The sequence below is a fragment of the Platichthys flesus genome, chromosome 20 (assembly GCF_949316205.1).
Source record: "Platichthys flesus chromosome 20, fPlaFle2.1, whole genome shotgun sequence".
NCBI classification, from domain to species: Eukaryota; Metazoa; Chordata; class Actinopteri; order Pleuronectiformes; family Pleuronectidae; genus Platichthys; species Platichthys flesus.
The window spans coordinates 14,738,055-14,764,633 of NC_084964.1; the positions used below are offsets into that span (position 1 = coordinate 14,738,055).

At 45.5% G+C, this 26,579-nt stretch overlaps 1 protein-coding gene across 1 annotated transcript in view; it reads left to right on the forward strand.

The window, feature by feature from the left end:
* tcf7l2 (transcription factor 7 like 2) overlaps positions 1 to 26,579 on the forward strand; it is a gene marked incomplete in the record, with an annotated part of 84,010 nt that overhangs the window by 50,115 nt on the left and 7,316 nt on the right. Inside the window, 3 exon segments of the mRNA XM_062413894.1 lie at positions 20,222 to 20,354; positions 22,939 to 23,041; positions 24,078 to 24,164. Of these exon segments, the coding sequence (XP_062269878.1) occupies positions 20,222 to 20,354; positions 22,939 to 23,041; positions 24,078 to 24,164 (323 nt within the window).

The window sequence follows — 26,579 nt, forward strand, 5'->3', positions numbered from 1 at the left end:
TTACACATTTGGTCTTTGAAGAAAACACAAAAACACAGATAGCCGAGCACTGATGGGCGGTGGAGGCAAGTAACACAAACAAGCAAACTCTCCTCCCCTCTCTCGACCAGCACGTCCATCTCCCCTGCTCTCGCCGGGATGAAAATTGGGCTGAAGTGTTTGTTATTAAACACGTCCACGGAAACTCCAGGAAATGGACTTAATTTTATATCGAGGCACATGACTCGGAGGATCTTAGGGAACCAATTAACCTCACCTCGGCTCATTAAAAACTCCCCTTTCATGGCCAGAAGCAACGACTCATCCGCTAACACGGGACATGAAAGGGCAAATTTGTCCATCCCAAACTCTTGAAAGTAATTGGAAAAGGTAGATACGAAGGGCCAGTAATCTAGTGACACAGCCTAACTCGAGTGAAGTTAGAAAACAGAGGTGATTACCGAGAACAGGAGGACAGTGGAAGAGAAAAGGAGCCATCACGCAGATGACCTCGGAAAAACTCCTGATCATGTTATCAGCTCCCGGAGGGTGAGATCTTAGCCGTCAGGATAGAGACAACTCCACTCAAGGTCGCCATAGCTGGAAATACTGAAACATCTGCTTCACACAGGAGAGGTCAGTTCCCTCCGTGTCTCAACGACGCAGACAAGGAGACTTGTTCCTGCAAATAATTCCAGGTCACTTTGTCGTCCTTCTTCTCAAATCTCTTTGTCTGGTTGCGACAGTGTTTTTTTTTTTTTTATTTATAGTGCGACCAAAGCATTATAAAGTAAGATTTGTTTGGAGTTGTGTTCCATTGTTTTCTGTATCTCTCTCATTGAAAGTCCATTTGCATCACCCAACGAGAACATTCATATTAGTCATAACTGAAGGATTGTAATGCAGTAATTGCACGTGCACTGTATTTTTTTTTCCTGCACATGAAAAAAAGAATATTTCCAGGCCTTTGTTGCAGATATCTAATGGGTTAATGGCACTGAGAGGAAGCCATTCAGCTCTTTGCCACGCCAGCATGCGTCTGCTCGCGCGTGTGTGCGTGTCTTGGCTCACACTGTGCACACTCATCAAGCCACATGCAAACAACCAATCTCTGTCATCTGCATCGAAATAATTATAGAGAGATAAACACACCATTTGACCATTTTCACAGAGATCTAATCTGAAGCCGGGCTGTGTAAGCGCATGAGGGAGATGATCAAATCCCTGCTTAATGGAACTGATCACTACTGTGTGTTCAAAATCCAGCCGACAGCCGCACTTCTTCTCGGCACTTAGCATTCCTGCATTCTCCTTTCTGTCGGTCCAATTTAAAACAAAAATTACTTTTAGTATTATTGTAGAATTTGCCCTTTTTTTTCTTGGCTGTATATACGATGAGATCACGTGTGTGAAATAAAAGGGCTTTTGTCTTGAGATCAGGATGCCGATGAACTCGGAGTGTATTGGTTACAGGCCTTTTGCTCAGCGCGTTTCAATCTCCTTTTAGCTAGAAGGCAAACGACATTCGAAATCTGATTAGCCTCCATTATAAAGAGTGATATTTTCATCCCGACGATTCTCGGCACTGGGTCGGGGCATTTGGTCGCTTTAATGCCGGGAAAAGCCTGCTCTTTGACAGATAGTAGATATTCCCAATATCACTTGTTTGGACATTCCTGTCTTTTGTGACATGGAAGAAAAGACGGGCACGAAAATATAAAGCAACTAAATAATGTCAAAAGATCAGAAATCAATGGGCCGGAGGAACGTGATCCTCACGGGCTCCGTGTGCGACCGCTCTACCCCCCCGTCCCGCATTACGAGTGTCTTTCCACAGCCACTAAAGTTGCTTTTGTGCACCCCCTCGGAGATGTAACTCAAGCATGAGGAAGCCGTCTGACATTGTTTGGATATCGGCAAAAAATAGCTTTTTACTTAAAGGTTACCGGCCGAGGTTTATTGAGTTACACGTTCATCATCGGTGATGGGAGGCAGAAGAGTTGAGCCGTGAGCGAGCTTCGTTAATGTGTTGGTTTATATTTCACATTTTGATGTAACGCTGATGTGGAGCAGCAGGAAATGATCAATGAGGCTGTGGATGAAATTGTAGTTTTAGATGGATGCTTTTTAAAATTGAGTCTATGCAAATAAAATTACATTCATATTTGTTAAACACAAAAATTAAATAAAAAGTTAATTATCATTTAATGTTTATTTTTTAGACGATGCACTGCTAAATGTGTTGATATAGAGAGATTATTTGCAATAAACAGTATAGATAGAAACACCCAATAAACACACATTTATTTTATTTACATAGCCGATTATGATTCTGACAATATTGGTATAAGTAATAACTTTTTAAACATCAGAAAATTAAACGATTGATCGTAATGTGAAGATTGAATTTGAAGATGAAAATAAAATAATTTGGTAATGGCTCCCCTCGTTGGGTAAAAATAGACACGGCATTTATTATCATTCAGTATTTCTTTTTAAACTCTAGGTTACTGGCAGTGTGCTTTATCACCTCCTTTTCATCCCGAAAAAGCATTGTGCTTCTTTTTTAAATAATTCTTACGGGGTTACACCAGAGGTTACAGAATAGGGTTTCAACTTCTGTGGGAGTTGTGATCTGTTCTAATAAGTAAAGGAAAATGCAGCACCACAACACTTTGTGTCGCCCACTGAGGCTGAGAGATAGACACAGGATTAAAAAAAAAAAGAAAAGAAAGAAAGAGAGAGGGGGGGAAACAATTTCTGGACATTTCTAGGAGATAAATTTAATTTCTTTGCTATTTGGAGGTCTTCTTTGAAAATGCAATTGTAATGAACACATTCAAAACTGGAGAATAGATTTACCCTCGGCTTCAAATAAGTCGGCGTTATCGGACTCTGTCATTCGCTCCTTCCCATTTTCGAGCTGCTAATTGATGTTTTTGATGTCGGCGAGAAAATTGAAGAAAATGTCATGTGTGAACCGGCGCGGAAGTTAATAAGATTGACTTCGTTGACTGAATTCACAATGAGCGACGGAGAGGCGTGTAATGGGGACTGCTGCGAATTCGCCCATCCATCTGCCGAGGGATGAAATCGACACCTAGCACGAGTGGGCCCGTAGAGGTCGATGTGGAGGGATGGGGCATTTTGGAAGCCCCCTCCACCTCATAAAAAAAAAATCGTGAATTTATTTCCCTCCTCCATTCTTCGCAGATGGGTTTTGATTTTGTTTTCCCACTGATTGGAGTGCATAGGCAGCTGTTTTTCCAGAGGGCTCCTGCCCCGGCCCGGGCCCGGCTATTCAGCCGAGTCGTCTCCCAGGGCTGCCTCCTTCCTCGCTCCAAACAATACTCGTTGTTAATGCTGTTTTGAGTCTGAAAAGCCACAGAGCTTTATAAAGGTTAGATTAAGATGTGGCTTAAAGATGCACCAATATCAGTTGGGGTCATTGCATATGCTTGGCCAATGTGTAACAGAGCCTGAACTTAAATCCCCTTAAATAAAAGGATAGAAGCACCACCGGGGTCGCTCCATCTTGAGCCATTTATCGAATGCTGGCTGAAAGCCAATCGTAGCCGCTTTAGCTCTCGTGTTTATTCTCTTAAAGTAAATTTCATTAAATAATTAAATTATCCGTCAGAATTAGATTTTTTTTTTTATATAAGTATAATTTTTAAAAAACGTATTTATTTGTTGATTCACATTAGCGCTAGGTGTTTTGGGTTTTTCGCGATTTTAATTGGGGCGCGGATTAGTCGAGTCTGGTTCAGTGCTTCTGATTATTTTTTCCCGGCCTAAAGGGAACTGAGCTAAACCCCTAATACGGCCAGTACCCCTAAGCGCTCTTCTTTTTGAAGACACCAAACAAAACAAAAAAAAAGTGGCCTCAGCTAGCGTTCGGCCCTCCGAGGATCGTGGATAAGGGACATTATTCTCAGAATAGGCAATTAATTCCACTGGCAACGATCGGTTAGAGCTTCTTCCCCCACCGCCCCTCCAAATGCCCTCCTCTCCGCCCTCCACTCGCCATTTGAAATGCTAACACAATGAAATATTTTCCTATTGGTCCGTGTCCCTCGGCTAAGCCACCGCCGCGGGCGAAGAATTTCATCGACTGATGAGACCACAGGCATGCTCGATAAAAAGGTTAACTGTACGTGACACGCACTCCAAGTAGCCCGCGCTACCTTGAACTCTCAAGTTCTGTAACTTTTATTTGACTTTTTATTGTTAGCGAGGCCGAGCTTGTTTCGCTGCCGTAGCTTAACCAAACAAAACGAAGCCATTTTATTTTTGCAGTATCGCCGAAAAATGGTGATAGCGTGACAGTTTTTTTTCTTTTCAGATGAAGCAATTTGCTTGTTTTTCGATTGTGCTTTTCTTGCGACGGCATTTTGCAGACGAGTTTCAATTGTCGCTGATTATTTGACAGCTTTTTTCATATAAAGGAACTGGGCTGTAATCAAATGCAAAGCCTTTTAGATGATAACTCAGGATAGTTTTGGCCGTGTAATATACTGTTTCAAACAATGTGACAGGAATTAATTTTTAATATTCCTCATGAAGAAGAGGAAATTGTTTGAAAAAGAAGAAAATAAGCCAGGATTTTATATTCGTGCTGAATTAATATAATAATAATTATTGTTATTCTAAACCTATATATAAGCTTCATCGTTTGTTTACACTGTCCCTCTTTACAACACAGTGTGCATTTGTATCTATTGTGTTGGGTTTTACAATAGCTTGGCTCTGCTGTGAGAATAAAGAAGAATCCAGGATGGCACATTTCTTCCACCTTCAGGGATAGGCAAGGTAGACTGCCAGAGAGTGGGAGGAGGATTCCAGGCTGTTTTCAAATTGTTAGTAAAAGATATATGGGCACAGAATAGGTATGGCTGCTGCAGTACCCCCAACCCCATCTTTCATGCACACAAACACACACACGCAGACGCGCACAGACACACACACACACACACACACACACACACACACACACACAGAGCGCTGTGCGAGGACTGAGGCAGGTGGCTCCCCATGGCTGCAGCTTCATGACAACATGCCATTAGAAATAGCAGGCCTGTTGATCAATCCTGCCGACATGACAGCTTCGCCGCGAGGCCTGGCTCTTTGAGTGCCGACGCCGCGGCAGCTCCCTCTCCCGTTTCTCCCCACTAATTGGTGAAGGTTTCTCTTATATATGCTCGTGGCACAGGGCTTTTTTTTTTTCCTCTCCCCTCCACCTCCTCCTCCTCCTTTTCTTCTTTTTCTCCCTCTCCCTCTTTTTACTTTTTTAGTTTCAGCTTCTCTTTACCCCAATCCACCCCCCCACCCACCCACCCATCCATGCCACCCATTTTTTTTTCATCTTTTTCTCACCATCTCCCTTTCTCTCTCGCTCCCTCCCTCCCCCCTATATCCTTATGTATATACATATATATATATACAATGTAGTTTTTTGTTTTTCATTTTAACATTGTCACATTGGAAGCGATAACTTTGGGTGAGATATTGCAAGTGGGTTGAGTAAAGGGATGTGTGTGTGTGTGTGTGTGTCTGTGTGTGTGCCGCGGGCGCTGTTCGTTCTGTATTTTTTTTGTGGGACTATTGGAGGTGAGGTTTGACATTGACTCTAGGCAATGTGCATCAGCACCAGATACACAATGGGGGGATCATCAGAAAAAAAACATGAAATCTTTGTCAGGTGAAATGAAGGAGAAACTAGGGCCTTTGATACTTCTACATTTTTAATTGCATGCTTTATTTTGATAATTTAGGCAATGCTGCTAAAAATACCCCGTCCATAATTAAGTGTCATTTACGTTGAAGCCCATTTATTTATTTATTTGTATTTGTTGCCTTTCACAGACAGCTGTGTGAAGCAGAATCCGTATTTGTGTTTATTTGATTTATCACGTAATCCCTTTCTTTGTCATCAAACGGAATTAAGTTGCAGAATGTCAAAACAATCGTCAGGAAATGGCTGCGCGCTGCCTGCTGACTTGTCACGGCGCACGCGGCTGCGTTCTAATTCCGCCAGCGTTTCGCCGGCGCATCACTCTCACACACCACCCACTCTGAATCTCTCCCAACTAAGTAAATGAGGGGGGAGATAAGCACACATTAAATGTTTAACTGTCTCGCATTTGTCATCTGTTTTACCCCTCTTAATTAAACAGACACAGCTTAGCCCCGGCACTCCAAGTGCACACACACACATATACACACGCACACACACACACGTACCCACACCCTGCCTGTGAGCACTGGAGCCTGAGCGCAAACCCTGTGTCCTGCCGATGATTAATTTAGTCGTTAATATTTATTTTGCTCCGTCCCGCGAAGTTAGCAGCTCAGTGGTGGATGAACCTGAGATCTGGTTTCTCCGTTTGTCATGTTGCAAAATTGGCATAAAAAAAAATAATCTTGTTTTGCTTTATTTTTTATATTTTTTTTTTGTCAATATCTTTTTTCCATTTTTCTTATTATGGTTTCAGTCAGAAGACAGGAGAGGTGTTCTGTGGGCTGTTGGTGATTCATGTCTGCTTCAGTATATTATAGTGATGCGGTGCATGGTGAAAACATTAACTACTACCTCCACCCAGTGGCACAAAATGAAAAAAAGGCAGGTGTGATTGGCAGCGCACAGTATTTAATGTAGTGGGAAGACTTGCCGTAAGCAAAGAGGGGGATGTATTCACCACACAATAGTACCGCTATCTCCCTCTCTGCATTGTCTCTCTATTCGCCAACCTTATTACATGCCGTATTTGGCATGAAGAATCCCCTCCTTATCGGCACTGAATTTTAATGCCAATACGTGTACATGGCCGCCTTATTCTAGTAGTTGTTTTGACATCATATTGCATTTTCTATGTGTGTGTGTCTGTGTGTGTGTGTGTGTGCGTGTGTTGGTTTATTTCTTTTCCTGTGTGAATCAGAAAGGAGATCTGTCTGCACCACTGTACACTACTGGGCTCTCAACTTGCTGACTGTTCTGTAAAATATAGTGGGATTGAACAATGCGCGGCACCGTTGCTTTGCCGGTTCTCGGGGCGTCAGCAGACACGGGAAGCTGAAAAAAAAAGGGAGAGACGGAGCCCGGGCCTGGGGTGAGTGGGAGAAGAGAGGAGAGCCGAATTGGGGGGTTCCTCTGAAGCCCCGTCTCCAGATCCGAGGAACGGAGCGGGGATCAAAGTGGCTTGTTTTATGTGGCTGGTGCGAGACTTTGAAGTCCCAGAGTCACCTACAGCACTCACTTCATCAAGTTCACTAGTGTCTTAATAGCAGATCAATAAGTTTCAAAGTCGGAGAGTTAATTTGATAGCAGCGCTGATGTGATCACGCTGGGCCACAGAGCCGCCTGCTCTGCTCCCTCTCGTCTCTCCCTTCCCTTCTCTCCCCCTCACCTAGATTGGACCTGTATTAGGCTCTCAACTTGAATTAAGCCACGATGGGATTCTGTGTTTGGTGCCTGTTTTCATCGGAAGCCTTGCGTGAACACTTAATCAGTGTCTGTGCTTGTGTCACAACAATTAAAAGATCATTTGTTTCATTAGAATTGTATTTACAGCATTCTTACGCACGCCATTAGAGTTCTGAGATCTATATTTTACATCCATAATATTACTTTTTTTATGATGTAGAAAAATATCTATTATGTGAAATAATGCTGTCTGAGTTGCAATGTAGATATTTTATTCTGTGCAATAAATTATTTGATCTGACTCAAAAACAAATACTGAAAGACTTAAATTAATGTAAGATATAATTTTGATTAAATCCAGTTTGCCTTTCTAATTTTATAAACATGATATTTATAAAAATGTATTATTTCTAGTGAATTAGATAACATCTAATTCATTAGACGTCTCGTTGTGAGATCTTCTAAAATATAACAATAAATAATGTGTATATTAATGAACATCTAGGTAATATTTTAATATAAGCAATCAAATTGATGGAGTTTTAGATTTAAATGTGAACGCGGCGTATGGAAAAAATAAATACGGCAAAGCCGACGGCTTTCAGAGATCGGGAAAATCGGGAAATCGGAGCGCTTTCTTATGCGCGCTATTCATTTCAGTAAAAGAATAAAGCAGCACCATCTGTATTTGGTGCCGGGATAAGAAAGAGTTGGTGAGGTCGGATCGGCACCTGGAGAACAAAAGGGGCAATTTAGTATGTTCATCTAAGGGTTGCTAATGGTATTAGGAAGCCGGCAGGGTGGTCAGCAGGGGCCCGGCGCTCCAAGGTGAGCCCGCAGCTTGACCCCCGCACTCACACCAATTCACTGGGCTGCTGGCATTAGTGCCCCACATCTGCCATTTGTTTGTGCAACCCCCTCAATGCCTTTCACTTTATCTGATAGTGTATTCTTCGAGGGGTCCGCGAGCAGAAGATAAGTTTTTAATTCGACCCGAATAAGATCTCGCATTCGGGTTGTTCGTCTGTCCGAAATAACTGAAGTGAATTAATGAATCAGATCATTGTTAGAAAAAGAAAAAAAAAGGATGGCTGCTGACTGGGAAAATGTATTTTGTGTTGTTTGGAATTTAGAATATGAGAGAAAAGTGTTTGGAAACGATATTATGAAGCTCTGGGCGCAGAGGAGTCTGAAGAATGTGTTGTGTCGTTTGCTTAATTTTTCAAGACAGGTGCCGGGTGGAATGGTTTTTGGATCAGGCAAATATTTCAGACAAATGATATCTTAATATTGATTCTAACCAGATATGATTTTGGAATGGCGGTATAATTGAGAAAATAGCGGATATTGTGCATCGGGACATATCCGATGATGGCTGGAAATTGTGCAGAGAGCCGCGTTTGACATCGCTGTGCGTCTTGGTGTGAAGTTGTTACTGTGTGAAGCGGGTGGCGGAGGAGACGAGGCGAGAGCTCCTGGATGGAGCTGAGACGCTGCAGCGGGTGGTGCTGATGGAGGCTGCCTGTGTGGTCCTCAGCGGTCGGTGCTCCGCCAGGCTCTGCCGCGAGCGCCGCAGGTCCACGCGTTTTAATGAATGTTTCATGTTAAATTTAGCAGCGGCTTTATTCGCGGTGCTGCGCTCGTTCACATCTTATTTCTCCTAATGTTCCAACAAAGGTGAAAAAGAAAAATGCCAAATCTGGTAAAAATGTCAAATCAAGGAGAATAAATCTGTTGTAAGTCGTCAAAAAGGGGGGAAAAGGATGTTCCTTGGAATTAAATTTTGTCTGCCGTGATCAAAATGATTTCTAATTTATGATTCCCAATCCTTAAAAAAAAGATTAAAATTAAGATTCGAAATATTTCTCTATTCCCCTCCTTTTTTTCTCGAGGTTCCTGCTGTTCGTGCACCACGAAATCTTGCTTCATTAAAAGTGTATTAATCTCGTCTCATGGGAGGTACCTTAAGATGATGTTGTGTCTTTTTCTTTAAATTGTTGGAAGAAAAGAAAAAAAAAATCTTCCAGATTTGGTCCCTGTCAGTCAGAAATAATTGTGTGCTTAATCTTGTCCCTGATGGATGACTTGGAGTTCAGCAATGGGCCAGCTCCAATGACAAATACAATATTAATATTCATTAACTGCTTTGACAATGCTAATTTTGATGCAGTAGTAAAGGGCCTTCCAAAGTTAGCGGCCAAAGCATCAGAGCTGAGCAAGGTGGCAAGATAATTTGTGCTGCTTTACTGAGCTCAAGGCTTTTAAAGTCTTAAGCAGGGGAAAAAAAGGCTAGGTACCACAAACAAAATAAAAGAGAAAGGGAAAAAGTTCAGACGCATTGGAAACCAGGACTGTGGAAGTAATACGATCAAGAGACGGCTACAAAAATTTGACACCTCCGCCGCTGCATCTTTGAGCAGATTTCTTTTTTTTTCTACTTAAACAAAAACTCGCAACAAAAAAGGATCACAACATGGTAAGTCAGCACTTTCTCAATTTTTTTTTGTTTAATCGTTTTGATCTTTTTCAATTATCGCCATTTGAAGATCAATAGTCATTTTTTCTCCGCTGTGGTTGAAAGGCTCACAGCGGTGGCACGGTGGATGGTCGGATCACGGCTTTAAGAGTGGGCTTCCTCTCGTCGAGCCACCAGATGGCCGGGTTGAATTTTTCTATTGCCGGCGCTCCGGAGAACCGTGCGGAGGCTCGTATCTATTTATTGGTATTTTTTGGTATTGTTTTAACTGCTGTTGTCGGCTTGTTGTGGCAGGTTTGACTTTGGAGTTGGGGCTCCTTTTCCCCTCTGCAGTAGTCTGAAGAGTTCAGCCGGGAGAGCTGGAGGTGCGAAAAGCCGCTCTACAATGACAGGCTCTTACCGTGATAAATGTCCGGGGTGTTTTTCTCGGTCTTTTGTGTGGCTGTTTTTTCCGGGGCTCGCTACGTTAAAAATTGGGGCTACCGACGGGCAGGACTGCGGTGCGGCGTGGCTGCAGCGCCACAAACCCTTCGCCCTGGATCGGAATGCTTTTCTAAGGGCTTTTTTCCCGCCTGACACTTTTTCTGCCTGTCGTTTGTGTTTTTGATTTTGTATTTAATTTAGTGTGACTAGCGGTGAATGGAGCGTGGCTAGTTTTGGGGATTAATGACATGACGAGGGACACCCTGCTGCTTGAGTTTAGCCAAGTTAGGGCAACTCCTATAGACGGCACTCCACTACCTTTATGTCTGCCAAGCCGCTGAATGAAAGCCTCTCTCTTTCTCTGGCTCTTTTTGTTGTTCTTTCAACTTATCAAAGAAAGAGAGATGGACACAAAAGGGCTTATTAGGGGGGATATGAAGATGGGCACGGGGGAAAGAGGGAGTCTCGGTCAGATTCGAAGGAGAGCAGCGCAGCCTGAGAGTGCGTATGAATGCATGAGGGGGCTGAGAGTGAGCAGCCAGCTCCGGCCGCCGGCTCGCGGTCCTCCCCGCTCAGGGACCTGGGGGGGCTGCCGTCCTATGTCGGTCCAGCGTACGTTGGCTCTCGCCCGGTCCTCCGGCCGCTATCTTATCGGCTTAACCCATCGGGCGTTATTGAGGGGCTGCCGTAGATGAGGTGCTGCCCCCCAGTGGATTAGTGGCTGACATGGTGGTGGGAGTCTGCTTGGAGTCTGTGCACTACCACGAGTGCCAGCATGCTTGTTTTAACCAGGAACCGAGCAGCATCACAAATACAGCTCTTTTAAATGGTAAGACTTTTCAACATTTTAATTACAGCTGTGCTTTATTTTCTATTGCTTGTTTGGCTTTCAATATAATGTTTTGATTGAATTTATTCATAGATATTTTTTCTGGTCTCTATTTGGCAATTTATAACACTTATGTTGCTAAGTGACAGATTGACAATTTGGATAATGAAAGGCAGTGTTTGATTGCTTTGTCTTGACAGCCTGACAGGGGTGTATTATTCTACGACTTCAAACTAAATACTTTCATTGTTTATTGTATTGTAAAGGACGGTTATATAAAATCAAATTGACAAATGCCATTTTTCACACTGGTGGAATTTAAATCTTATATATTGTTTTAGCGTTAAGGTTATTTTGATCATACGTCACATCTGCTACGACTGTGATTCTGTTATCTTTAATAAAGCAGGGATAGTATTTTTTATTAATGTCTAAAATATTGAAGTATCTAATTTCCAATTGATTATAATATCGTAGATAATTTCATTATACTGTAATTATCACAGTAAATGCTGAAAGAAGGCAACCAGGACTTTGAAGTTAGACACCCATGTCGATAGTATTTTCAATTTGCCTTTTTATTTGACACTGTTAAAAGTTATCTGACAAAACAATGACTGCATAAAGGTCACGGGTTGTTTTCTTTCTCTGCGTTGTTTCGTCAAACTTTTCTTTTTTCTTTTCATTCTTTTCTTTTCTCTACACGCACACTATTGGGTCTCGTGCGAACATCTCGGACAGTGGAGTGGAGTAGAGTATTCTCTTCTTCCCCCCTCTGCTCTCTTGTGTTGTGGCGTTGATGCCATTGTGGCCGGGTGATTGGGAGCTGTCCATCACTCGCCGGCGAAACTGGCAGTTTACTTAAGAAAGTGCACATGGGACAAAAGGAGATGGCAGGAGTGTGGCAGGCCGGCTGAATGGAGGGAGGGCAGGCAATTAGCCACCGCCTTGTCGGGGCTCTTTTACTTGTCAAGCTGGAGCCCCGGCGCTATTGTCCACGCTGTGTAAAGGACATTCCCAGGGCTTTGTTTTGGCTTTAAGGGCCTCAGGACTGCCTGCTGCAGGCCAGGGGAAGAGCAGGGTCCTAACAGTGACAGAGAGGCTGAACGACAACAGGAGGAAAAAGAAAGGAACAGCGCATTAAGAGAAAAGCCGATGTTCAGTTTTTTTTCTCCAGTTGTTTCTGTTGCCAAGTCTGAAAATGCTTTAATACAGCGAGAGAAAAAAGAGAATTATTGCCCCCCCCGTTTTAAAGATATTTGTCTCTGATTTATATCCAACATTTCTAAATTCCTTTGCTTTTTTTTAAAGATAATTTTCTTCCTCAATACCCCACGCCAGATTATATAAAAAATATATGAAATATGCCTGCGCTTGGATGGAGGTAATATATTCTATAAATATTTAATTTGTCATGGTCATTAGTCAGGTTCAGGTTGTTAGAGGTTATAAAAGGTAATTAAAGGATGACAAGTCCAGTCAATTATCAAATGTTAAAATGAAAAACAACCCTTACATTTGGAAGATGATTATTTTTGTTGCAATGAAAAATATATAATAAAATATATAAAAAAATTAAAATTAGGTGTTTTTTTAATCTGAGATGATTTTCTCAGTGTAATATTTTTTTCTTGCTCCTTTTTTTATTAAATGTAGAACTATCTCCTAATATTAATTATTTAATGTAGGAAAAAATAAATTCTCTAAGCGATTTCAGGGCAAATGATAAGGCATCTTTACAATGATTTAATCATGGCTTATTATTTGATTTAAAAAATACGTTTATTTGAGGAACATGATTAGTGACGCAAAATAACAAAACAGAAGTTGTGTTTGACGGAATTCCTCCTTATCGCACCAAGCCTGTGTATTCACAACAGATCTATTGAATTTCTTTGTGCTTGTTGTTAAAAAGAAAAAAGTCTTGACCATGTGAAGCTTATCATTTGACTTCAGTATTCAGCAGTATAATGGATTTGAAGGTGAAATAGTTGTGGAGAAAAAAGAGAAAGGAGAGAAGAAGGCAGCGAGGAGGAGGTGGGGGGGCTCGTCGAGGCCTTGTTCACATGAACCTTGAATGGAGACAGAGCTGAGGGGGGGGGGGGGGGGTTACGAAAGGAATTGTTCTGCACTCTAAGGTATTGTTTGGGAAAAAGGGAGGAAAAAAATGAAATAAAAAAAAAAGGATCTCGACGAAAGGTGGCACATCCATGTCAGAGTGAAGACTTTCTCTCCCTCCCCCCCCTCCGGAAAGTGGGCTTGAAGAGGGGACTGTCAGCATCACACAGATAAAGTGACTGTTGGCCACACTTTGCTGAGCCTGCCCTCCCTTTGTGGATGTTGTTGTGTCTTGTTCCTTTTTTTTTTATTCTCCCTTTCTCTCTCTCTCTCTCTGGCTCTCTCTCTCCCTCTCCTGCTCTCTCCTCTTTGTCTCCATCTCTCGCCTTGCTCGCTTTACCTTGTAGCCAAAGCTTTTCAAGCTGCCAGTTCGTCTCTGGGCATCCTGGAGGCACAGAAGAGCCCACACACATACACACACACACACACACACACACATGCTCTTAAGAAACACACACACAGGCCCAAAGTACAGCAGGGATTTGGGTAATAACTGATTTTTGTGTGTGTGTGTGTGTTTGTGAGTATATATTTTTTTCTCCAGTATTGCTAGTGGGAAGCTGCAGTGCTGAAAAGCTGCTCACAGTAATTTTTCCTTCTCTCTGTCCACATTCTGGCTCTCACTTCGTCTACATCTTGTCACCAGCGTCAAACTTTCTCTGAGCAGAGAAGAGGAGACTGCAACTGGCTGAGAGCGTCTGTGGTTAGAGTGAAAGATTTTGGGGGTTTTACTTTTAGAGATGCATGTGGGTGGGTGGAGGGGATTGTGGTGAGTGTGTGTGTGTAGTTGTGTGTGTGTGTGTGTGTGTGTGTGAATCTAGGCCTTAGACCCTGAGCCTGTTATAGACGCCTCAAGAGATACACACACTCATGTCATAACCTAAGGGAGCGACGGTCAGCAGGCCACCGTGCCAAGTGCAAAGAGAGAGGGGGGGGGGGCGATAAACACACATTCAGCCACACCACACATGCCCAGCAACACACTCGTGCACAGTGGAGCAAGGAGCCAAGGCAGAAACAGACAAAGAAGAAGGAGGAGAAGTGAAGGAGACAAGCGGCCAAGACAAGCGAGGGAGCTTCTCCCCGGCATAGAGCAGGCAGGAGGAGCTGGGGGGGCCAGGTGGAGCGAGGAAGAGGAGACGAGGGTGGGGGTGGGACGGAGGGGGTCATGTACCCGCGGGATAGAGCTCCAGCCGGGCCGGAGGAGACGGGAGCCAAGGCAGGAGTCCTGGGCCCCGGGCTCTCGCTCCTCCAGCAGGTGGGCTGCTGGCCCCTCAATCTAAGCAGCTGGGTGAGTAACGCAGCACTGCTCCCCTGCTCTCTCTCTCTCTCTCTCTCTCTCTCTCTCTCTCTCTCTCTCTCTCTCTCTCTCTCTCTCTCTCTCTCTCTCTCTCTCTCTCTCTCTCTCTCTCTCTCTCTCTCTCTCTCTCTCTCTCTCGCGCGCGCTTTGTTTCTCACCCCCCACAGCCTCGTGGCTTCACTCTGACAGGTTGTTGATGGTGTTGTGGTGCAGGTTGGTCGTAGGTTGGTGACGGGGAGGGAGGGGCGGGCTGGGATTTGGGCTCAGGGAGTCCTGGTCATTGGATTTTTGAAGTCTGTAATGGGCCACTTTAGAAACTTTCTTCTGTGTGTTCATGCTAACTGTATTATACACACATGCTATATCTCTAGACTCCTTATTGTCACAAACTTTAAAATGTGTTGTTTTAAATACTTTTGAATTGGCCTATATAATAAATATTAAACAAATCTAAATTAATTTAAAACAAATTATTTCAAGTTTAAACAAAATAAATTATTGTGTCAAGAGGGAATATTATTTACGCGACAAAACATTAGTTGATTTATCAAACCTTTAACCGTGAAATGTAAAATAAGATTTCAGGATTAACATATCCCTTTGTCAATGTTGCCATCCAATTCAAATTCTTAATTGCGCGGCTTTCAAACGAAATTCTGAGGAGCTGATTGCATTTCAAAAGGCAGAATTCACTCTGGCTCTTAACACTGCGACACAATATCACCTCTCAGCGAAGCCCCTTTAACTCAGGTACGAGAGCTCAAGAGGCTGTTTACATTGAAAGGGAAAAGCTTTAAAAACGCACGTGTGTGTCTAAGAGGCGATTTGTCTTCACAGAATACAACAGTTCTGCCAAATACCACTTCATATTTAAGCTATTTGTGCACAGTTTTATTTATCCGTGACATATCAGAACACGTCCTTTCTGCGATTCCATTTGATGTGCCGACTATCAAAGATGGGAAGCGAAAATAAATGGTGACGAACGACTTGAGCGCTAGCGAAGAGAGCAGGAGGAAGGGGAGCAAAGGCTCTGGCCCACATAATATTTTTGTTCAGCGCTCTGATCAAGCAGTCGGCATGTCACTGCAGCAAAGTGAATAGATTAACTTTTAAATATACTGTGGTCTCAGGAGCCTCCTGCCCTCAGAGACGCATCTTCTCTGCAAGAGGAAACTGATCAACACCTCCGTGTCTGCTTTTTAACTCCCCCTCTCCATTTCACCCCCTTACAATTCCCAGGTTCTTAATATTGTGAGTTTTTTTTTTCTTTCTCTCTCCTATGATTAACCAAGAAATATATATTTTTTTTAATCAGTGTGCTGTGCCGTGGAGGATCGTGGCTCTGATAAGCCTTTAATTTGTCGAACATTTCATATTCCATTGCCGTTAATCTCTGAGTATTCCCTTAGATTGTCTGCTTGAATCTGGAGGATTGATTTGACCGGCTGCTAACGGGGCTTGTGTGTGTGTGTGTGTGTGTGAGTTGGGTTGATATGAGGATTGCTTAGAGATGAAGATCTGTAGCCTGGAGGGGGCACTCTATTCCTCCCAGAGGAAAACAGCAGCCGTCGTGTGCGTAAACAAATTGCAGCGGGACGACACCGATGCTCAACGATTAATTGCGCAGTTTGAAACTTTTTGTGTTTCGCGGCGCACTTTCTCTCACAACACACACGCTTAAACAAATGACCTGTCCCCCCTCTGCATCACTGTCGTGTGGTGTCACTCCATGTACCTCTGGACGTGGGCCACTTCTTTCTGCTTGCTTTGGAATGTGGAGGCCTGAGAGGACCCCCATCCATCACGCCACTGTCATCCCTCTCCTCTGCTGCCTGGCCTCCCTTCCCTGCCCCGGCCTCAGTACAGCTCATTAGCGCCCCGCAAGCTGTTGTGACAACTCATCATATCATGACATAAAGCAGAAAGACAGAGGCTGTAACCTCTCCCCCCCCTCCTCCCCACCGGCCCCCGGCCAGCAAGGTCACCACATTCACATTTAGGGCTCAAATTGCCCCAGCGAGGTGCCACCAGGCGGAAATGCAAGGCCAACAGCTTTTTCCTGTCCGGCTTCCACCTCTCTGTCTCCCTCTCTTTGTCTCACTCCGTCCTGCTGTCACTTTCTCACCCCCTTCTGCCTTCTCCTGTGCCCCCCCCCCCCCCTCCCTCCCCAGAGGTCTGACTTGTCGTCTTCCACAAGGCTCTTTTCAGACGGTGGCGGAACAGCATTAGTCACCAGCTAGAACAGGAAATATATTTGTACTTGAGATCATTTTCTGGTCGTGGCAGCATCGCAGCAGGTGGCAGCAGTTTAACACCTGCAGAGTTGAATTGTTGGAAGGTTTGAGACCGAAAACAGTGATGATGGTTAGTACTTAACAGGTATTGTAGATTTGCCCCATTGTGAGAAGATGGTTATCATGAAGAAATCAAAAAAATGAAATACAATCAGGCCCATGGACCTTCTCTTCTTTGAGCACATGAGCCTCGCAGCTGGAAACTGAGAATAGAAAAGAATAGAATAGAATAGAGGCAATGTCAATAACATAACCAGAGGCAGCAGCTACTGCCTCTGTTTGTGTCTGCTGTGTTAAAGTGTGCTGCCTGCACTTCACAGCACTGGCCCTTCCTCAGCAGCAGGCGCCGTATGTGTCCTGGATGTGGAAGGAGTCAATGTGTTCATTGATGTTCACACAACAGTGCGCTCTTAAATTCTTCTTCGGGGTCTTTTGAATGCGAAATCTCTCTTTCTCTTCTAAAGGCTTGGAGATCTGGTGATCATGACTAGAGAGCTCTGTGCCCGATTCTCTCCTGCTATATTTGTTTGTTGTAATGGCGGAGGTGGTGGGAAGGATGCAAGTCAGCGGGGGTGTAGGGGCAGGAAATGTTCTTTCTTTTCCCCTGGCTTTTGTGGAGCGGGGAGAGCGAAGCCTCCCACGTCGACTGCCTTTGTTTCGCTGCGCTCCGCGGTCCTCTGTGCGGGTGGAGCACCCAGCAGCCTGCCAGACGATTCCCGGGCACGCATTGTCCCGCAGTGGCCACAGGGCAGGTGCGGGGCCTCCTCTCCCCTGGGACCACCGAGCGCTGCCGCCATTGACGTCAGCGGCGAGGCCAAGTCGAGGCTAGAGCGTGTGCGATGATCACACGGCATGTAGAGCGAGCGTGTGTGCTGATTGAAGACATCAGACCACAGGAAGTCCACAGCAGCTGACTGGCCATGTATATGCATTCTGCGATTTGACCAATGACCAAAGGGGATTCCTTGAGTTTTCAGCAATAAATATAATAGAGGGTTAAGAAATCTACTGCAACATGTGAACAGAAACACAACTTCCTGTTATTACTTTCCTTTTTGGCCTTCATAGACTGAAGAGGACAGAGTGGACTGTGGCGGCAGCCGTCTATCAGGCCGGCCTGTTGCTATTTGCCTCACTTTGGGGCTTTTCAGGGAGAAAAGAGAACCCTGAAAGACCACAAGTGACTATGATGTAAATCGGCTGGCTTCTAGTTCCCTCTCCCTCTCTCTCTCTCTCTCTCTCTCTCTCTCTCTCTCTCTCTCTCTCTCACTCTCTCCGCTCCATACACACCCTCTCTAACACCCTTCGTCTAAATGTGGACTCAGTGGATGGGCATTTTGAACTGTCTTCTCAATGGCCGGGGCCCCTGCACAAAAGAACTCATTTAAATGGCCACTAAAGCTTTTCAGCACAGAGAGATGAAGAATTGACAACATTCTTTCACATCATTACCCGAGGGAGGAGCGGGGAGAGGTTAGGAGGTGAGAGATAGGAGGGGTGGCGAGAGAGAGAGAGAAAAAGAGGGAGGGAAAGCAGAGGCCATCTTCTCGCGTTCAGCTGCCGACTCATCAGGCTGCGTTTGGCAGCTGTCTTAACCCCCCCCCCCCCCCCCCAACACCCCGGTAGTGTTTCTACCAGTTTCTTTTTCATCCCTCTCTTCTCAAATCGGGAGCCCCTATGCAACAAGAAGTGTCTTGGTTTGTGTTTCTTTTTAACGAATCCCCTTCCACCTACCACCCCCCCTCCACCTCCGACACACAAACACACACACACCCCTAGCCCCTCTCTCCTCTTCTCCTCCCCTCCCCAGCCTTTTCAGCTCAGGGCTGTGAATGAGTCCCAGGAGTCTCTCTGCCTCCCTGGAGTTCTGCTGGGGTTCATTAATCTTTCATTGGGACCATGGCAATAGGGAATGCCCCCACTCCGCTTCCCCCCCGACCCCCATCATCCCAGCCCCCAATCCGGCTCCCTTACCACAGTCACTGTAAAATAGAGATCTGCACGGGGCCGTACACATGGACAACTACCTACCGGAAATTTAGCGCCGGGCTCCTGAATGAGCTGTTGCTGCATTTCACTCTCACACGGGCCTGATATTAACTTCAGACTCACACAGATGATTAGTTTGCAGCATTAAGCTCCTCTCACGTCAGTCTCGCCCTGGGCCCACAGCTTTGCATTTGTATTGTCAATGAGCATCGGGCAACTGAGCATCTTATGTATGTATGACCCCCGCCCCCCTCCTGCCAACATCTTGTCCTATTAATGTTTTTCAAAGTCTGTTGGAAATGTGCCACAGTGGAGCTGTTTTTTTTTTTTTTTTCTATCTTGCATTGGTTAAAGTCACTAATGAGAGTGTGTGGCCTATGAGAGAAGAGACTGAACACACACACACACACACACAGACACACAAGCAGCTTGGTCTCTCACTCCTCTCCCCCCTGAACATATCATCCATGTTATGATAAGCCTGATTAGTGCTGCTTCTTTGACTGCTGAGGGCAGGATAAGATTGTGTGGTTAAAGAGGCGAGGAGCAGCCTCTGCCACCAGCCTAATCTACAGCAGAGCTCTAATCTGGTTATCTCGTGGTCTGGGACTGTGTGTATTAGTGTCTGTCCCTGCTTGGCCTGATGAGAGGGGCTGAGCGCTGGTTAACACAGGGGCCCACGGCAGCACACCCCTAAAGCTCCACTGTAATCTTTGGGTAATTGAAAAAAGGGGGCCTGCGCCACTTAGGAGCACAAAGAGAAGATTACATAGCTAAAACTAATTTGGCAAAAATGCAGAAATGGATTTTCAGCCCCACCTCTTCTCTCCTAACCCTTTTATTACAATACATCCCGACCCTCTGTGAACCGGGCCCCTGGGGAATAGAGGAGGGAAGGGGAGCGAGGAAGAGGGGAGACCAGGAGGAGGAGAGTTGAGCGCAGCGCTGACTGTTGCTGCTAATGACTGTGGATTTACACGCGCTGCCTTGATTTCGTGGTTTACAGATGATCGATTACTTCACTGCAACCGTGGTTAAAAGTGCCTCATCACACGTCAGGCCCAAATGTGAACTGGCAACCCCCCAAGCCTTGCAGATTGTGTTACCGAATTCCAGGGTGACACCGCAGAAGTGTTTTTAATTACAAACCACACTATTTTCACTGTGGCTTGGCGGTTTGGCGCCTCGGGAGTACCCAGCATTTGAGCTCCTCTTTCGAGAGCTTTCGAAAAACCAAAGTTATAATTCTGTGGCGAACGCCTGCATTCTCCAAACTCTAACCCAAATATTAATACCCCAACCTCCTTTTTTCCCCCTCTCCCCCCCTCTCTCTCTCTCTCTCTCTCTCTTTCTCCCTGTCCATCTGTATCCTTCTTCTTTTCCACAGTCTAATAAGGTTCCAGTGGTACAGCACCCTCATCATGTGCACCCTCTCACACCTCTGATCACCTACAGCAATGAGCACTTCACACCGGGGAACCCCCCACCCCACCTACAGACAGACGTGGATCCCAAAACAGGTAAAAAATAAGTTTCTTTTAAATCTTTGAAAAGCTAGTGCGCATTATGAATATCCTTCATGTAGGTGAGACACACAAAGGAACATCCCCATCAATCTGCACCTAACTTAACACACTCAACTTCACAATTTTATCATAATCCATGAATGGTTACAAGCTAAAATGGGGGAAGTTTCAGAAAATAGCCCATCTCGCAATGTTGAAGAAGGGGAATGTAGAACCATTCCTTACAATGGACAGGGGTGAAAACATAACCTCCTTGGCAGAGGACAAAACAAGTAGTAGAACTGCACAGAAGCAGCTCTCCTCAGTTCAGGCACCTCAAGTCTTTGAGAGTGTTTGCACTCATGGGTGTGCAAATGTTTTATCATGCCCTGCTGCCTGGTGCACGACCTGTAATGTTTGTCCTAATGGCGTCTGTCTGTCTGCAGACACTTTCTTGTGAAAACAATTCAATATTCAAACAAAACTCCGACATCATATTTACAGTACAGGTATTGTGTAGAGTTCACTGTAATTTCCTATTTAAATATATCACACCCATGTGTTTATTTAGAATCCTCTGTTACGCAGTATAGTGGGACAAAGTAAACTCTCATCTGTTACTTATTGATTTTTTCGATCATGCTCACGTTAGAGAACAGGAAGCGGAACAGCGGCTGGTAAAACCCCTGTAAGACATGGAGTTCAGCAAACAACCTCCACGTCTCATGACTGTTGCTCCGGCTGCCAAGGCTCCAAACAAGACCGCCACTGTAGTTGCAGGACCTCACATCCAACTACCAGAGAGCAGTGAACACACAGAAATCTGCAAGGCTGGCTCCTCGAGATGATGTCTGTACACAAAAACCTCAAAATGGGAGACGTGACCCGAGCACTTGGATTTGTACAACGTTTTTTGATCATCCAGCGCGCCCGTCAGATCTGCAGTTATGTCTTCACAGCCTGTTGATCCTGCAGACTCAGGGTGTCCAGGTTTAGCAGTCAGAGTCTGCCCACGCGTTCCCACTCCCACAACCGCTCAGCAGACATTTTAAGACGATTCTATTCGTTTTTTCCGAGAGCATCTTTGACCGAACGCTTCATTCTGTTTGACTGTCATTCAGCGCCGTCCTTTCAGGTTAATGCATTCTCAGTGCAGCGAATTATTTCCGGCTTTTCAAGGCTCTCCGGAGGCTTCAGTCAATGTTTTAGGTAATAATGTTCCCTTATTATGATGGTCCGTACAAAGGGGGAAATAATATACCAGCTGCTGTTTAATGTAGTGCTTAATGGGGCTGCTTAATTGGGGCTCCGTGTTCAATTAATGTTTTAATTAATGAGCTATATTAGGTCTTGAGCACTGGGTGGCGATTGGATAATGTTTTGGAGCGTTTTACCTTTTTAATAGAACTTGCTGTGTTTCCAAGAAATTTATGATTTTCGGTTTCGACACAAACTGCTGCACAGCACATTGTCCGTCAGTAACCGGATCCGTCTCAAGAGACAGTTCCTGGATAACCTGGATCAGCCGTGAACTCGGGGTGTATCCACAACCACGGGCCAAGTTCTGATCTGCAGAGATTGAACTGGCTCATACATGTGCTGGCACCGACTTAGATAATGTATCTGCGATGACAGCTGCGCGGTGTGAGCCAGCTGTGTGGAAGAAACACACCACAGCCAAAATTAACAGTCTCTCAGTTCCTAACGCACACACACACACACACGCACCTCCCTGCTGCGCTTTTACACACGTCTAGTGTTCCCTGTTTCAAGTTTATCATGAGAGAGAAAGTTATTTTTACACCCGGCTGCTTGCGAGACCTTTTCAAGGCGTTCATTCGGGGCAGCTTGTTGATGCAATCGCCTGTCAGCTGCCACAGATTGTGAAGGCAACACCGCAGACGCCGCAATTGCTCGGCGCTGCCCCTCGACGAGAGCTGTCCTCACATTGGACGTCTTAGTCGCTGTTTGTCTGAAGCTGTTTTTATGTTTAACAGGAAAATCACTTGGACAAATGGAGATTTACACCTTGTTTCTTATTTATCTCAGTCAAAAGCTCAAAGACCTCATAGTTTAATTGGTCCCAACTTGCAGCTTTCATTTCTAAAATAGCTTGGGGTGAAATGCATATGCATCCAGCCGGTTTGCCAGAGTATATTAGCCGGCAGCCTCAATCTGAAGCCTGGTATTGAAAGCTCTGTGATCACAGAGACGCCTTTAATTATATTGTTGTGTTCCGTTAACTTCTAAACCTCAGTTATTTTATATCATTAATCTTCTGATTCAGTAGACAAATGTGACAAGAATCGTGTTGGTGTTTTCTCCTCACCTCTCTCCCCTCTGCCTCTTCCAACACATTGTGCCGCCACCGCCGCTGCCTCAAAGGCCTTTGATCAGGGAGTGTGATTTAGCACTGTGTGCATGCGAGCAACGAGCCCTTCTTCCTCCCATCTGCACTCCTGTGATGTCTGCCCTGTTCAGATGTGAAACTCTCAACAAAGAGTGAATTCATCACCGACACAGATTTGGTTCTCTGGTTGTCATCATCTCCTCGTCTGACCACCTCCTCTCTGCTCCCGTCTTCCTCTCTCTGCCGCAGGAATCCCAAGGCCTCCACATCCTCCAGATATATCTCCTTATTACCCACTGTCACCCGGCGCTGTCGGCCAGATCCCCCATCCGCTAGGATGGTTAGTACCACAGTAAGTGAAACTTTTTTAATTACTCTTTCTATATTGTCATGTGAGTTGTGTGAACAGCTTAGCAACACCCACACATTGTAATGAATAATTAGCAAACAATGTATATGAATGCAAATTGTTATTGAATTAAACAATATACAACAGTAGCAGATATTATGTTACAGCTGTGTGATTCTGTAGCAGCAGGATGTCGCTCTTTATGCAGACACAGTCAGTTACAGAAGCTGTCATTGTCTCCTGTTGGTCCCCAGCGTGGGCATCCCCCCCTCTCTGAGTTAGGTGCCTCTCACAAATGAAAACTTGATCCCTGAACTCTCCAACACACTCACTCCTGGACCACAGCCGCCCATCACAGCGTCCTCGAGTCCTCACCAGCCTCAACCCGCTACTTTGTGGCAAATCCTATTTTGCATGTGTCTGTATGGTCCAATTAGAGTAATGAACCGTGATTGCCTGTATTTTACCCACAATTCCACACGGGGGCTCTCCCCTGGTAACTCTTGTCAACACTTGTTAATATGACAAAAGGCTACAAATTAAGCTCTGTTAATTTAATGTTTTCTCACCGCGATCTAAATAGCGAGAGAGGCCCCGAGCGCAGCCATGGCGCCCTTTGATTTGCTGCACTTTATTTTGGTATAAATTTACATTCATTATTGTTTGTCTTTGGATGTGTAGACCTCAATTAGCGTGATGGCTCCATTAAAGAGACCCGCGCTTCGTCTTTAATTATCACAACAAAACACCTAGTTCCAGCTTGGGGAGGAACAGGGCCCCACTCTGTCGACACAGAGCGAAGGGTTATGAAATTTAATTAGCCATCGCTATCAAGATTTGTGGCATTCAAATTGTTCAGAGTTTTCCTCCCTTTGATCCGCGCTCTGCAATCCCCCAGATTTTTGTCCTGATCAAATGAGAATAAAGAGGCCCACGGTGGGGAGGGAGAGAGAGGGAGACAGGGGGCTTTACCTTCTCCTCCTCCATCAACCCGGTTCCTTTACCTTCTCCTCTTTCTTCTTTTCTTCCCCCTTCCCAGGCAAGGTCAACCTGTTTATCCCATCACAACAGGGGGTTTCAGACACCCCTACCCAACTGCGCTCACTGTCAACGCATCCATGTCAAGGTGAGCTGAGCCCTAGGAGCTTTAAACACACACGCAACCACTCACTCATTCATTCAGTTGTGTGTGTTTGTGTTGGCTGTGAGGGCAATTCGCAAGCAACACACACGCACACGCAGAGGCAGCGAGGAGCAACTTCTCCCTTAAGGAGAGCTCGCACTCCCCATCCCTGTGTTCAAAAGGCCAATTCTCCAGCGTGGGGGCTCCAGCTTGCGTGCTCAAATATTAATTATATTTATCATTTTCTAATGAGGCCCCTGAAGAACATTTACCCCCACTGCATGTCAGGCAGATCTGAAATGAGCTGGGGCATGTCCTTGCTGTGAGTTTCAGTTGCCAGACTGATAAACAAACACAACAACACTTTGAAGGGGACTAGATAGATGTCAGGGGGGCCTTGGCACTTGTCTTCCTCTTTGGTCCAGCCCATTAGGGTCCAGCTCAAGTGCTGCTGTGGACATTAATGCGCCCATGGGGGGGTATGTGTGTTCGTTGCCATCTTGTATACATGTCTGTGTGTTGTCAGTCGGTGTTAAACTACTTGTTTCTCCCTTGAGGGAGTAATGTCCTCTATATTGTGTGGGAAGTGAAAATAATTCATTTTAGATGGCTATCAACCAAACAAAACAAAACAAAACCCAATCCTCCCACTATCCCCACTCCCTCTACTCCTCCCTCCCTCCACTCCCCCCGCCATGTGCACTTGCAGCAGGGGATTTTTGGACGAGTCTTGGGAGGAGGCCGAGCTTCAGTTTAATTACAGCCTGATTGGAAAAGCAGCTCCTGAGGGCTCTGTGCTTACACCCCTGTGACATTGATGGATCATGTTGAGGCAGGGAAGAGTCACAAGGGGGGGTAGTGGCGTTTTTTGTATTTGTTAAAGCTGAGAGAAAAAGAGAAAAGAGTTTGTAAACTCACCCAGACAGTTCAGTTTAGGTTTTAAACACAGTCCTGCATCTTCTTCTAAAATTATTCTGGAAATTGGTGTCTGGATAAGAGCCAGTACCCCCCCCCCCCCCCCCCCAACCCAGAGGAAGTCTCAGGTGCAAAGGGTCAGACGCTGGGTCTGTCCAGACATCGGCATCTGGCAGCCTTAACCCAGCCGACCTGGACTTCAAGTGACTGCTAATTTGGTCCCTTAATGGCAGCCTCTACATTGTGATCATCTTATTTCCACTGCTGCTAATTGAATATACAGGCGGGGGTGTGTGTGTGTGTAGGGGGGGGGACTGGCCATGGGGAAGAGCTAATGCCCTGTGATGAGGCCCCTAATTGAATTAGTATAACTGAATAGATGGAGGGCTCTGGGAGCTCTCTGGAGAACGGGAGGGTTTATTTCCCCCCCACCCTCCCCAAAATCCCACCTCCTCACCCAAAAAAAACCCACCAAAATTCTGACTTTGACAGGGCAGAGGGAAAAAAATGTAATCCAGTCCTAATTTGTCTAATTGTGTCGGCAGAACGGGAGGGTCCCTTCGCACATAGCCTTCAGCTAGCTGGTTTTGTTCAAAAGAAAGGACCAGACTGTCGCGATGGCTCAAACCATTTGTCAAGTGCCGCGCTGCCTGGAAGAAACCGGAGAGAATAAGACGTCCTGGCCTTGTACTCTTGTCGGCAGCCAGGTCTTTGCAGGCAAGCGCCGCCTCAGTATCAGTCCCCTGTGCCGAAGCCTGAGCCGAATTAGGATGCAGGGAGTGAATCTGGTAGCTCGTCGTCCTGCAGTGAACACCTTACACCCAGGTCCTGTTTAAAATACATTGTTTTAGGACGGGAGGGGAAAAAGAGCCAAGGAGAGAAGAGAGACAGTGATCGGAGCAAGTGAAAGACATTATTTTGATAATGGGGTTGGAGCCAGTGCAGGTCCCCTTATATTGTGTGTGTGTGCATGTATGTGTGACAGGTGGGAGGATTTGAAGGCCCCCTTTGCCCCTCATGCTTAAGCCTGCCCTTTGATATGTTCCCCCATCATCCTGCTCCCTCTCTTTTCCCGGGGAACAGGAGAAGTGCACTGGCCGGATCATTATACATTAAACAGGCACGGGGGCTACTGCTTCGCACTGGCAATTAAATGGCACTGGCTGACACTGGGCTTGCTGCGCCAGTGACCCCCTTATCCCCCCCACCCCTTCCGCACGCCTACCCCAACACCGCCAGCTATTCTTACCTTTCAGATTGAGACGTAGGAGCCCCGGGGTTGGGGGTCTTCTCCACGTCTCCGTCTCTGTGTTGGTTAAATTGGTCCAAGGCGCCGCTCGCTACTGATGAGCCCGGATGATGATGATGATGCCCCGGCGCTTCAAAGGGATGGCCATCATGTTTAAACCATAACCTGGGCCATGCAGTGGCAGCGGGAGGAGGAGAGGGAGGGGGGAGAGAGAGGGGAAGCGGAGGAGCGCAGAGGTGGCGAGGGGACAAGGA